General features: G+C 51.1%; 1 protein-coding gene across 1 annotated transcript; it reads right to left on the reverse strand.

Moving 5' to 3' along the window:
* Positions 1-1,150: 1,150 nt before the first annotated feature.
* LOC119112518 (THO complex subunit 3-like) lies at positions 1,151-5,855 on the reverse strand. Its single transcript, XM_037236724.1, is given in 6 exon segments — positions 1,151-1,323; positions 1,326-1,486; positions 2,365-2,526; positions 3,702-3,909; positions 4,140-4,296; positions 5,563-5,855. Coding segments are annotated over 6 exon segments (948 nt in total). The 5' UTR covers positions 5,737-5,855; the 3' UTR covers positions 1,151-1,237.
* Positions 5,856-12,245: the final 6,390 nt, after the last annotated feature.

Below are 12,245 nucleotides of genomic sequence, written 5' to 3' on the forward strand. Positions count from 1 at the left end.
GACATGCAGCGCCAGTACATATAGACCACTATTACACGTCACATTTTACGAAGGCCCGTAACGGACCGGCATTGAATGACCGGACTTCGAACAGAATGAACCATCGTAAGGCCTATCGGGATAAAACACTTTTTGTTCAGCTCATATCGGAATGGTGTCATTACGCTTCTTGGCTGTTTTTTTTCGTCACCTCAAACGGATGCATCGCAGCGGAAACCGCTACCTTGATGCATGACGAACTCAGTCGTTGTTTACACTCTTACGCGTAGCAACGTGTCAGGAGTGCACATACGTTTGCAGCTCGTCTGGTTAAAAACCTAAAATTCACCTAGAGATACACTCAGCGCATGTTTGCATGCCGTGCCGCAGCTCTTCCACAATCGGGTACCAGGAGGCATCAGGATGAAATGGCGGCCTGCCTGGCTAGCGGCCCTGCCGCGCCCGTCGGGCAGACGCTCCATGGACGAGGGAAGAGCAGGCTCAGCAGGGCCGACCGGAAAACAGGGAAGACATAGTCCAACAAAGAATCGCCGATCGGGGGGGGGGGGGGGGGGAGAAGGTGCTCGAGGTGAGGGGCATGTGTCCCCTGCCTGCATCACTGTCTGTATGCCATCTTAAGCACGTGCGCTCACCCAAGCAATGCCCTGAACAACAGCACGCCCGGCGCGGCGATCAAAATACTGGATTAAATGGCCAGCTGTCCGAGCATCATAGCTTTAGTGCTCAGGCGAATATATCGGCCACCTGGTCTCCAGATTCGGAGGGTCATGGAAGCCAAGTATGAGACAAAAGACATCGTGAATCACTGCATAAGTTACGTGATAACACTGTGGCACTTATGTATGAAATGATGAGCGCCTGGCAGCCTCCATGCACAACTGTGCAACATTCACGGTAACGTCAATGCGTGCCGACAAGATCATTCGCAGCACCTTTGTGGCGTGCCCGCAGCGTTACTAGAAACACAAGCAGGCCACGGTGAACTCGACATCTGATCACCGTCCATACCACCGGTATGGCGCCCGTGGCCAGCACAACACAAATCGCGCCCCACCTGGCGCACAGCCACTCGGTGATTGTCTTCTCACGGGGGGGCCATACAAACACACTTCCGCCGACACCTCAGCCCCAGCGTGCTTCTTCCTGCTGCGCACAAGTGCCACTACCTGTACCCGACGCGCCACCGCGGCAGCCGCAGATCTGCTGTGTCCGTTCGGCACCGGCTGCCGGCGGACGCTCACTCGGGCACGCCCCACAGCTTGACGGTGCCGGCGTCGCGCTCGCGCTCGTCCTTGTCGTCGCACGCAAAGGCCAGCAGGTAGCGGCTGGGTGCCAAGCGACCGTGTAGGTGGCCGCCTGCACGGGCACTGTGGTGACGCGCTCGCCGCTGGAAACGGCGCTGATGTCGATCAGCAGGTCCTCGGACGCAGCCGCCAGCAGCTCGCCGTCGTGGCTGAAGCTCAGCGTCCTCACCGGCCAGTCCAGCCTGCCGCAACGGCCGACGCGACACGGATTAAGGCCCAGAATGACGCTTGCTGATCAGTGTTGTCGTCTCATCCAAGGAAACCAGAACATTTTGTTGTTGATGGAGCTTGATAATGACTGTCATACCGTATGAATCGCTGAAAACAGCTCATATGACATAACACATAACAACAAACCTTATAAAAAACATCACGCGAGTTCAAGTCGTCAAAAACATCAAAGTATCACAGTATAACTTGACAACTCAGGCTGTTCCTACCTGGCAGAACAGCTGTTAGGGTAGGAACAGCCTGAGTATCTCGGTAAACCAAGACATCATGTTCCAGAAGTGACGTTTGAAAAAAGGTGACGTAAAACCGTTTTTCAATTTGTCCATGCAGCTAGATGCATGCCAGCTGGACGTCCAAAAAGACAAAGTGGGGCAAGATGGAGTTTCGCGTGCAGTGCGACCACCCACTGTCAGCTACGCATCTGCTCGTGCACTGGTCGTTGGAAGCAGCGTAAGCGCTGGACGAGGGGAAAACCTGCTCTGGTTCACCTCGGTAGCCACTCAGCTGTTACGGACGCAAAGTGGCCTCAGAAGTCGGCGCGCCCTAAATCCCCAATCATCATCACTGTCCCTTTGACATCTGAGCGATGCTTCAGAATGTTCTGCAAGGGAATCGAGAGGTACACTTTGGATATAAGATGTCCGTGTTTCGTCTTCGTAATCCCGCCTCGCTATCAGCAGCTTTTCCCAGAAACGCACCTGGTTCCCTGGCAGAACAAGATAGCCCAAATTTGGGCGCAATACTGATGATTTCATCAAGGTATTTCCAAGCTGATCTAAGATGAGCCCGCCTGCCAGCCGCCCGTTGTGGCGCTATAGCGGGCGCTGACCTGGAAACGGTGTGGTGGCACATGAGCTGCTTAGCGTCCCACACCGACAGAAGCGCGTCGGCCGAGCCCACGGCGAAGTGGCGGCCGGTCGGGTCGAACTCGATGCAGATGCAGTTGGCCGGGTGTGCCACGATGTCGTGCTGCAGCTCCAGCTCCGGGTAGCTGGGTGAGAGAGGGGCGGGGGCAGGTGAGAGGACTCGAGCAGACCTTTAGGGTCAGCAGGACGGGACATGCGATCTTCATATCTTTGAGATGCAGATACCCTCCCGTATCATCTTTCGTTGTTTGCCGACTCTCTATGACTACCATAGATATCTCACGGCAACTGTAACGGTGCACACCGAAAATAGAGCGAATTACACTGAACTTATGTGACAACTTGCCCTCCTGCAACACCATTTTCAGTAGCTAAGACCCCACCAACTGAATATCAAGTCCAATGGTGACCGACTTCCATGATTTCGTCAAAGCCAGCCATCAACAATTATTTAGTGTTCAGCCCATGAACACGCTCATGATTGGATCACGGTTATTCCTATATGCTACTTATATGGGTCAGTTTAAGATCCTAAATTTGCTAGCAGATCATATGCACAGCGATATGCATCTCCACAATCAGGCGTAGAACGAACCGAAACATAAAGCCCCTACGCCAACATACGAGGATTGGCTGACACCCAGCAGGCCGGCAGTCAAGGTGATGAGCCCAACCATCTCCTTTCGATCGCATGGCACATGGGGCCATGACAGAACTTCAGAAAGATCTATAGATACGGGAAATGAGTTCAGAATGGCACGCAGGTTTAGTTTCGAAGATAGTTGTGATCCACTTTATCATTTCCAACCGCATCATTTTTCCACCATGGGCTACAGTGGCCGCGTTAAAAGGATGCATGAAAGGTGGCACAGGGTGAGGAACAAACAAATACCTACATGTCAAAGACGCGTCCAGTGTACATACCACCCAGTAGAAAATCTCCCGGCAGTGGGCCATACCGAAAGGCCTCGCCATCCCCACAGAAATAAAAAACAAAACAGATAGAAGCTGGCAGCATTTTAAGGACATGGTCGACACAGCCAAGATGCATTCGCATTCTGCCGTGCAAGACCCACCAGTATAAGGAGTCGTGATTGTCCCGACGAATCGTCTCACCTGAGCACCACAATGTGCCCGCTGCCTGACGTCATGAAAATCTCACCTGAGCACCACAATGTGCCCGCTGCCTGACGTCATGAAAATCTCACCTGAGCACCACAATGTGCCCGCTGCCTGACGTCATGAAAATCTCACCTGAGCACCACAATGTGCCCGCTGCCTGACGTCATGAAAATCTCACCTGAGCACCACAATGTGCCCGCTGCCTGACGTCATGAAAAAAAGGCTGTTCTCCTCCCGGTTCCATGAGATCTCGTTGACCTCGAAGCGAAACTGCTCGTCGCGCAGGATCTTCCGCTGTCGGACGTCGATGAGCGACACCAGATCTTCCTTGTTGCCAACGGCGATAGTCTGGCCGTTTGGTGACCATGAGATGTTGATGTTCTCTCCTGGTGCGACGTTCAAATCGTCACGCTCAAACGCAACGAAACAACTAACAGCTCCACTCGCCACGCGGGGTTGCCAACACATCTACGAGAAAAAGGGGAACATCCCATACCACTGATAGCAAACTTCGTACAGAACAACTGCTTCCACCGTCCGTCTGCCGAACTCCACCCAGGGCATTCCTCCCAACCCGAAATCTCGCTGGCGCCAGCAGCGGCCGCCCCCCACGCACCTTTGGTGCCGATGGTGGCGGCCAGCTTCTGAGACCGGGCGTCCCACAGCCGGACCGTCTTGTCGCCGCTGGCCGTGGCCAGCTGGTCGGCGTGACTCGGGTGCCAAGTCAGCTGGTCCACGCTGTCGTTGTGCCCGCGAAACGTGTGATCCTTGATCTGGGGGCACAAACGACCACTGTACTGGCTGGAAGCAGCGACCCACAGTGGCCACTCCACATGATAGCAATCGCCCCAAGGCTTTTTAACAATTACTCTCATCTGACACAGGCACTACCTGGCCTACTAGCCCCACTGCCAAATGTTTGTTTGCTTTGCAGCATTCTAAGCATGCTATGGAGATCACAGTTATACTGGTGCCACCCTACAATACTACCTTAATGACAAAAGTTCACAGGCAATTGCTTTGTGGTTTAGTTCCAAAAAATACTGTGTGCTTAAATGATTGCGCAGTCTGTTCTTGCACTAACACTCACACTCAAGAATTCATGTCAAGACCCTTCCAACTCTGATAAACCTTCACACTCCACTTTTGCCTCCCAGTTTCAAGTTATAGTATGGTATTTTATCATACTCAGAAGAATCATAATCATCAGTTGCAAAGCAATCTGGAGCTCCTAAAAATGCCTCCAGAATGAATGAACCAGAACCAGTTTACCAGAATGAATAATTGACAATTGAATTGGCATCAGTAAATGTTGCTAAGCCAGATCAAAGATGCACTGTTCTAATATGCAAATGTTCCATAAATCCACAGGCTTGTGGCAGCAGCACAATAATTTCATGTCTTAAAATGTTAGTTGATGTTCACTGGCATAACACTCTGAAATACCTACAAATGTCCCCATTACACAACTGTGTCATCAGCCACCTGAAAGGTTAATGAACCTAACTAATTTAAGTAGACATTTCAAAAAATGTGTGAGATTTAAAAGGGCTTTCAGGTCAAAAAGGCTTTGAAAACATTGCTTCAAATTAAATGGGAGAATTTGGCCCAATGTGGGCTAGCCAGAGTTTGGTGCACACACAAACAAACATTCAGCAAACTCTGACCTGGCTTTTGGTTTGCCTGCACACAAGTAAGGGTATGTGAGGCATCAGTTGACCTGGCTTTGGTTTGCCTGCACACAAGTAAGGGTATGTGAGGCATTGGTATGTGGATGGAGTTTTTTGCGTGCTGGCCCAATTAGAGCACTTATCACACAGAACGTGCAAAGTGCCTGTTGAGACAATGCCAGGCAACTATGAGAACATATTGGTATTTAGTGGATAAATGACCTGGCTGTCATAGATAACTTAAGAAAGATAAGACAGGAGCAATAGTCTTATTCCTAGGAAAAAAAACTGGGAGAATGGAAATACCAACAATTAGATGGAGATACTTTCACTGGAACACAGTACCAAAAAACAAAAAACTCCACCTACCAGCCTATCCCTGTCCAGTATAAACACACACACAGACTTGTCAAATGATCCCGAAGCAAGCCGCTTTCCATCACAGTTCCAGTCAACAGAGTGCACTTTTGCTCCATGACTCTGATAGTCTTTCGGTCTTCCAGCATTCTTAAACACAGCCCTTAATCCCTCAGCATTCACCATCCTATCAAACGTTGTGAGTGGCGGTAGTTCGTGCCTTGGTAAACAGTGGCAAACAGTAAGGCCCTTTCACAATTAAATAAATAGCGGTAAATTGCGGTCGTCATATACCGCACCGGGCACTTGAGTTGCTCTTGCGCGCGCAGGCTTGGAACACCTGCGCTGGAATTGTCGCTCCCTTAATTTTCCTAACAGTATTTTGAGTATCTTATACATCACAATGACGTCATTGGAGCGGACCACACCAGCAGGACCACGCACGGACGGTTCCACTGGTGCGGACGGGAGCAGCGCCACGGATTTTGACGGATCCCGACCTAAACGCATTGTAGCTAACCATAGATTACCAGAATTCAGGTCTAGCAGGTGCAATTACTGAAATAGAGAGGAACAAGCGCTTGCACGCTTGCTTCGCTGCGCTAAGTAAAAAATTTCGAAATTTTAATTGCGTTTGTTTTGTAGTTTAAATCACGGTTCTAGGTGGAATGATTGCCAAAATATCGCGCAGTGTGAAAAAGACTCGGCCACAGGCCGCACGGTGCTGGCGACCTCTGGCGGCTGCCGGCAGGAGAGAGCACATTTCGTCTGCGCTCTGTGCAGCGCGGCCGAACCTATTGTGTAGGATCGGCGATTGATTGTGGGACGCGGCCGTTGATTTTTGGCCCTTCCATCAACGGCGTTGAAAGTTACACCAGCGTGTCGGCCGATTCGTCCTCCCTCTGGTGATGCACCTGATGCACCCTTACGTTGATCAAATTTAAAAAATGTCGCTCGCAAATGAGCCTAGACCATGGGGTTGCACATGACGGCTTTTTCGCCGCGACGGCGGCAAGCAGGCAAGACCGCGACTCCCGACGTACACCCTAGGCGTTAAAGGTGTAAATGGCCGTTCGCGTGGCGGGCTTTCGACTTTGGTCATATTCCCGGCCTTTATGCAAAAGAACGAGCGTTCTGGCGTGCTTTCAGTCTGTCCGGATGTGGACGGGGGGGGGGGGGGGGGGGTTGTCCGAAGGCGCGGTCTCGGCTCAGGCATGGTGGTTAACGGCGCACTGTTTGCAATCGTCGCCGTGCGCGTACAGGCGTGAATTTTGTTTCCACAACATTCACAATTGACGTGGTGCACTTTCAGTCGCATCGCGAGTTTGTGCGACGTACCGTTGCGCTGTAAATTGCAGGGCGAATTGCCAGATGCCGGAGCCTAATTACCTGCAGCTACCGTCAAAACTATGCGTGATCACATCTCGGCACCCAAGGCGTGGGGGTCACTGGGGAGTGGCATGCATTGATAAGAAATGGAGCAGACAATGATGTTGCATGAATTATTATGTTGCACGTGCTGCGTGCAGCACGTGCACGAGTCAGCAAGATAGATTTGGCCGCCACCGGCCGTTTTTTTGCATTTTGCGCTACATCTCGGCAAGGGCACCTAAAATTGTGATGGTGAGTGACTTTTACTTAGGATGACGGATTTTTCTCTTGTCCACAGTTATACACGTTTTGTGCCGCATCTCTGCACACAGTGCACGGGGCGGCTGGGAGTAGCATGCATTGATGGGGAATCGAACGGACAAATACGTGCTCTAGATTGTAGCGTCGCGTGTGCGCGAGCCAGGGAAATTGATTTGGCCACTACAGACCGCTTTTCTCTGTTCGTTGCAATACAATGCTGTTAAATACGACGGCAGTGCGTGCTGCCAGCATTCAAAGCGACCCTGCCGGTACGTAAGCATCCTGCTTTTTTTCCGTCCTCTCCTTCTCCATCATGGATGCTCTGTACGGGTTTCCGCTTGGGGCGCCTGGCCGTGCGCAGCGGCTTAAGGGGTCAAGGCGCGACGGCGCTCAACCACGGTCAGGACGGGGAGGACTCTCCCGGTTACACCTGTCCATTTAGGAGGTATCGTTCGCCCCGCATAGCACCGTGACAGCCCTGGCGGCAAGCATCTCCTGAGGGGGTGGTGATCCGTCCCCCAGTTGGGCTCCATGGTGGATGAGGAGCTCCAGGGCCGAATGATTTTATCACTGGCACGTATTCTCTCAAACAACCACACATACATCCTTTCCTCCAGCCAAAACGCTACTGTCCACACTGGAGACCGGGCTGCAGCTGCTGATGACCCCAAACATCTTCTGGACGTCGGACCGCCGCGCAGGCCCGATCCCAACATCCAGCGCGAGCAGGCTTTTTCCAGGCTTGGCACTTCAAAGGAGGTTTGCAGATGCACAGATGGTTCCATTGAGATTCGCTACGGAAACCGCAAAGACGCGAGACTGTTACTGGCGACCAAGGAGCTTACTTGCCGTGTGAGAGGCCAAGGTGCCGTGTGAGAGGCCAAGGTGCCGTGTGAGAGGCCAAGGTGCCGTGTGAGAGGCCAAGGTGCCGTGTGAGAGGCCAAGGTGCCGTGTGAGAGGCCAAGGTGCCGTGTGAGAGGCCAAGGTGCCGTGTGAGAGGCCAAGGTGCCGTGTGAGAGGCCAAGGCGCCGTGAGCACTGCTGTCAGCGTGCGACATCACCCTACCAACAACTCATGGCAAAGAGTCATGACGCGTCGGGATCTTCGAGGAGCGTCGGAGGAAGAAATCGTTGAAGGACTGGAGAGGAGTCAAGTGACTGTTGCTAGGCGAATTAGGACAAGGGAGAACGGGAAGCTTACAGACACAGACGCTATAGCTCTTAACTTTTTCATCCCGTCAGCGCCGTCAAAAGTCAAGGTGGGATGCCAATCCGTTCCGATCAGGCAGTACATCACCGAGCCAGCACGATGTTTCCGCTGCCAAAACTTCGGCAACGTCACAGACAGGTGTTTATGAGACCCTCGGTGCTCCAGTTGCGTTTCCTTAAGTACCAGTCTCGTGACTGCGTCGCTGAGCACGCAAAGTGTTCCAACTGCGGTGATGATCATACTGCCTAATTCAGGAAGTGCCGGGTGTTTTTGGCTGAAAACGAAGTTATTACAATCCAAGTAAAGGACTCATTCGAAGACGTTCAGCGCAAGTATAAGGAAAGAACCGCTAAAAAGACCTACGGTGACGCCGTTGTCTCGTCCGTGAGACCCACGTTAGCACCATCTGACGCCAGCCAGGTTTTTGCCTCATGTGGCCTTGATAGCTTTGATGACTGTTGCGGATTTCATTCAGCTGATAGCTTGGTTACTGGCACATCATGCGGTCACCACCTCCTTCCTTCGTGGAGAAAACGTGTCAGGGGACCCCAGAGCCGCCATGGCACCCATTGGCGATCCGGCAACCGCTGGGACTTCACCGCAGATTGTGTCCTCTGCGAGGCCCTCTCTGCCACCCACTGGGGAGCGTGGGGTCGAGGGGTGGACCATAGTCCAGCGCGGCCGGGACCCGCGGCCGTCAGCGGCCCCAACGCCCCCCAATGCCACCGCCGAGGATCACGGGTGTACGCACCCCGACCGACGCGTCATCCCCCGCCCAAAGACGTGACGCCAAACGCACTCCACCTTGGTCGATATATCCCCCTGAGAGTGAAAACCCAAAGGTTTGACCCAGGGCTCGGTCTGGATCTGCCGAGGCTGTACGTCGGGACGTGCAGCCGCTCGGGCCGAGAACTGGAACCGAGTCTCACTTTTAAAGCGCTGACATCCTTTTAATAACCGACAAGCAGCCTTCTTGTCGCGTTGAATTTTACAATGGAACCTGCGCGGTTTTAGAGCCAGCGTGACTGACTTGTAAAGGCTTTTTTCGTCCGCAACCCCACAATTGCCTGTTTGAAGGAAGCAAAGCTTTCGCCTGACATGGATCACGCCATCAGTTGTTACCGCACCTTTAAAAAGACTTTGGTTGACACACCATTGCCCACAGCGATGTATCTGTCTTAGTGCAAACTAACGTACCCTGCACAGAATTCACTCTCAGCACCGAACTGCAAGCTATCGCAGTTACTGTAGACTTGGGTGCCGTCAAGCCAGCCATCTGTTCTATACACTTACCACCAACGCAAGCATTACATGCCACGCCGCTGGAGTCTATTCTCGACCAGCTGCCACCACCGTCCTCGATCCTTGACGATTCCCCGCAGGGGCACCGGCTTCAGCCGGTGTAGGGGACTAGCGCCCCGTCGGGTCCCAGCTCCGGTAACGGGCGGACAGCGCAAGCTGTTCCTCTCAGGGCGTAGCGACCCTGCCGGTACGTGAGCTGATGGGAGTAGGAACAGGGGGCCCTGCCCCCCCCCCCACTTTTCAAGGTGGGGGGGGGGGCAGCACTGTGCCATCCCACTTTTCATACTAAGGTTGTGTTTAGCTTACTTTTGCACCACATTTAAATATACATGTCGATTTACCTAGTTTACCAGCTATTTTCCTCAAGATACGTCATCTTTTTCGTTTTCTTATTGGTCATCGTTCAATATCACAGCCGCAGGCCGACGCCACGCGGCCTATGGAGACTGCAACGCCGGGTGTCCAGGATGTTGTTGATATGACTTGCGAGCGCGTGTATTCGAGACCACATGGCGTAGTTTTTTTGTTGTCAATAATCAACTCTGACTGAATCTTGAACATCTTAAGACGAACATAAGACATAAGACTTAAGACGAACGGTGAATTAGACATGCTAATGAAAACAGAGGACTCCATTTCACTTACAATCTACGTTCAGAGATTCCTGAATATCTATGAAGAAAACAGAAAAGCACAGAACTGGAGCCTGTGTGACAATTATTGGACCACCTTTGGCAAGCAGGGATGCTGTCGCATAAATGAGGGTTCCTGTGCTGATCCGGAGCCAACTGCGCGTGTCAGAAGGCCTCCGTGTCAGGGAGGGGAGAAATGCGATATGATATATTCCTCCAATGGCCTCCGGATCAACCAGAAGCGGAGTGGCCATTCAGCTCATGACCGGAACCGGTAATGTGCCATTGGTGTTCCACTCTCCCTTGCCCGGAAGAAAATAAGGGGCATCACTATTGTGGAACAACAAATCTTACATCTTGTGGATGTAAGATTTGATGTCCTGAAGCGTTCAAGGGTATTTCTTTTAGAATCGTCATCATTTTCGTCCATCCGTTGACCACAGCACAGTATTAGCTGTTGAGCCGACGCTGCGAGGCCCACGGAGACTGCAACGCTTAGCGTCGAGGTTTTTTAAGCTAAGATTTGCGACCACGCACGCCCAAAATTATGTCACATAACTTTTATTGCTGACCGATTCAAGTGTTTATAGGTAGATATTTCAAAACCGTCATCATTTTCATCCATCGGTAAGGTGCGGCTAAAAGTTAACCACTGAACTAGCGCTCCGCGGACTATGGAGGCTGCAACGCCTGGTGTCGAGGTTTTTGTTGCTAAGATTTGAGAGCACGCATGCTAAAAACCTTGTTATATAGATTGCATCACTTATCAATTCTGACTGGATGATAAACACTTCCAGGCAAACATGGCTTGGCGATGTTGATACACATTACTGACCACTCGACCTACAATCAAAATTTTCACCCTCAAATCTTGATCAAACATATCGATTTATAATCTACCTTAGCGATGTCTCCAATGTTTGTAGAACGCGGACAAACCATTATGAAAAAATTCTGAATTCTGTCGGCTTAGAGAGTTTACTAAGCCATGGTAAATCAAGGACACCGGTGATGTATTCCATGCGGTTGTGTAAGACCTGATTTCTGCAGTTTATTGACCTTTACACGCGCTCGGGTGGAGGTAAAATTGACTCATCCCCCGAAGGTTTTTCCAAAATGGTTTCCGAACGGCCCGGCGCAGCCGTGCCATGTTTTGCATAGCTGTAAACAACTGAATAGCAGATCGTTTGACATAAAAGTTTAGATGTCCTTTGCAAGGTCGCTGACCTATGACAGGTCACAATCAGGCCATGGTTTCAGCGAAGTCAACTTCTAGGGAATCGTTCAATCTGATGTAACAATGAAGTGTCAGACGAAGCCATGCATTTCTGAGATGCTTTCCCAGGCAACTCAAATATATAATGAGCAAATTGCGTTTACCTAAGGTCAAGAATAAAGTTCACACCAAGGTCAAAACCAATCTGTTTTATTACTCTAGGGCTTGCTGTATGGGATGGCCACTGGTGCTTATTTTGAATTTTTTGAAAACAGGAACTGCGTTATACATCTACAATGGACTTCTTAGAGGTCAGAATAGGTCATTGACCTAGAATGACGTAGGTCGACATTTTGTTTTTAGAACATGCTACCTAGCGTTATCTTTCTCGCGTATTTAAATGCAAAACTCAGAGCAGTCTTGACTGATTTTTGTCACCGTAACCTTCAAAAGGTCAAACAAGGTCAATGACCTTGTATGAACGTGTGACCTTTTGCTTAGAAACAGCCATCTGGGTTTTGGAGGCAGCTTAGAGAATAACCTGGAATTTGAACTTGTTTGACCCTATTTGACCCGAAAGTCAAAACATAGGAACCTCAAATTTACCGTACGTGATTTCACATACAGGTCAACACATCCTCTGAATTTAGTGTTTCCAGCTGTCTTAGTTCCCGAGATCTCAGGGGGGTGGGGGGGGGGAGGTG

This window comes from Pollicipes pollicipes, unplaced genomic scaffold (assembly GCF_011947565.3).
Source record: "Pollicipes pollicipes isolate AB1234 unplaced genomic scaffold, Ppol_2.1 Scaffold_7261;HRSCAF=8764_pilon_pilon_pilon, whole genome shotgun sequence".
NCBI classification, from domain to species: domain Eukaryota; kingdom Metazoa; phylum Arthropoda; class Thecostraca; order Pollicipedomorpha; family Pollicipedidae; genus Pollicipes; species Pollicipes pollicipes.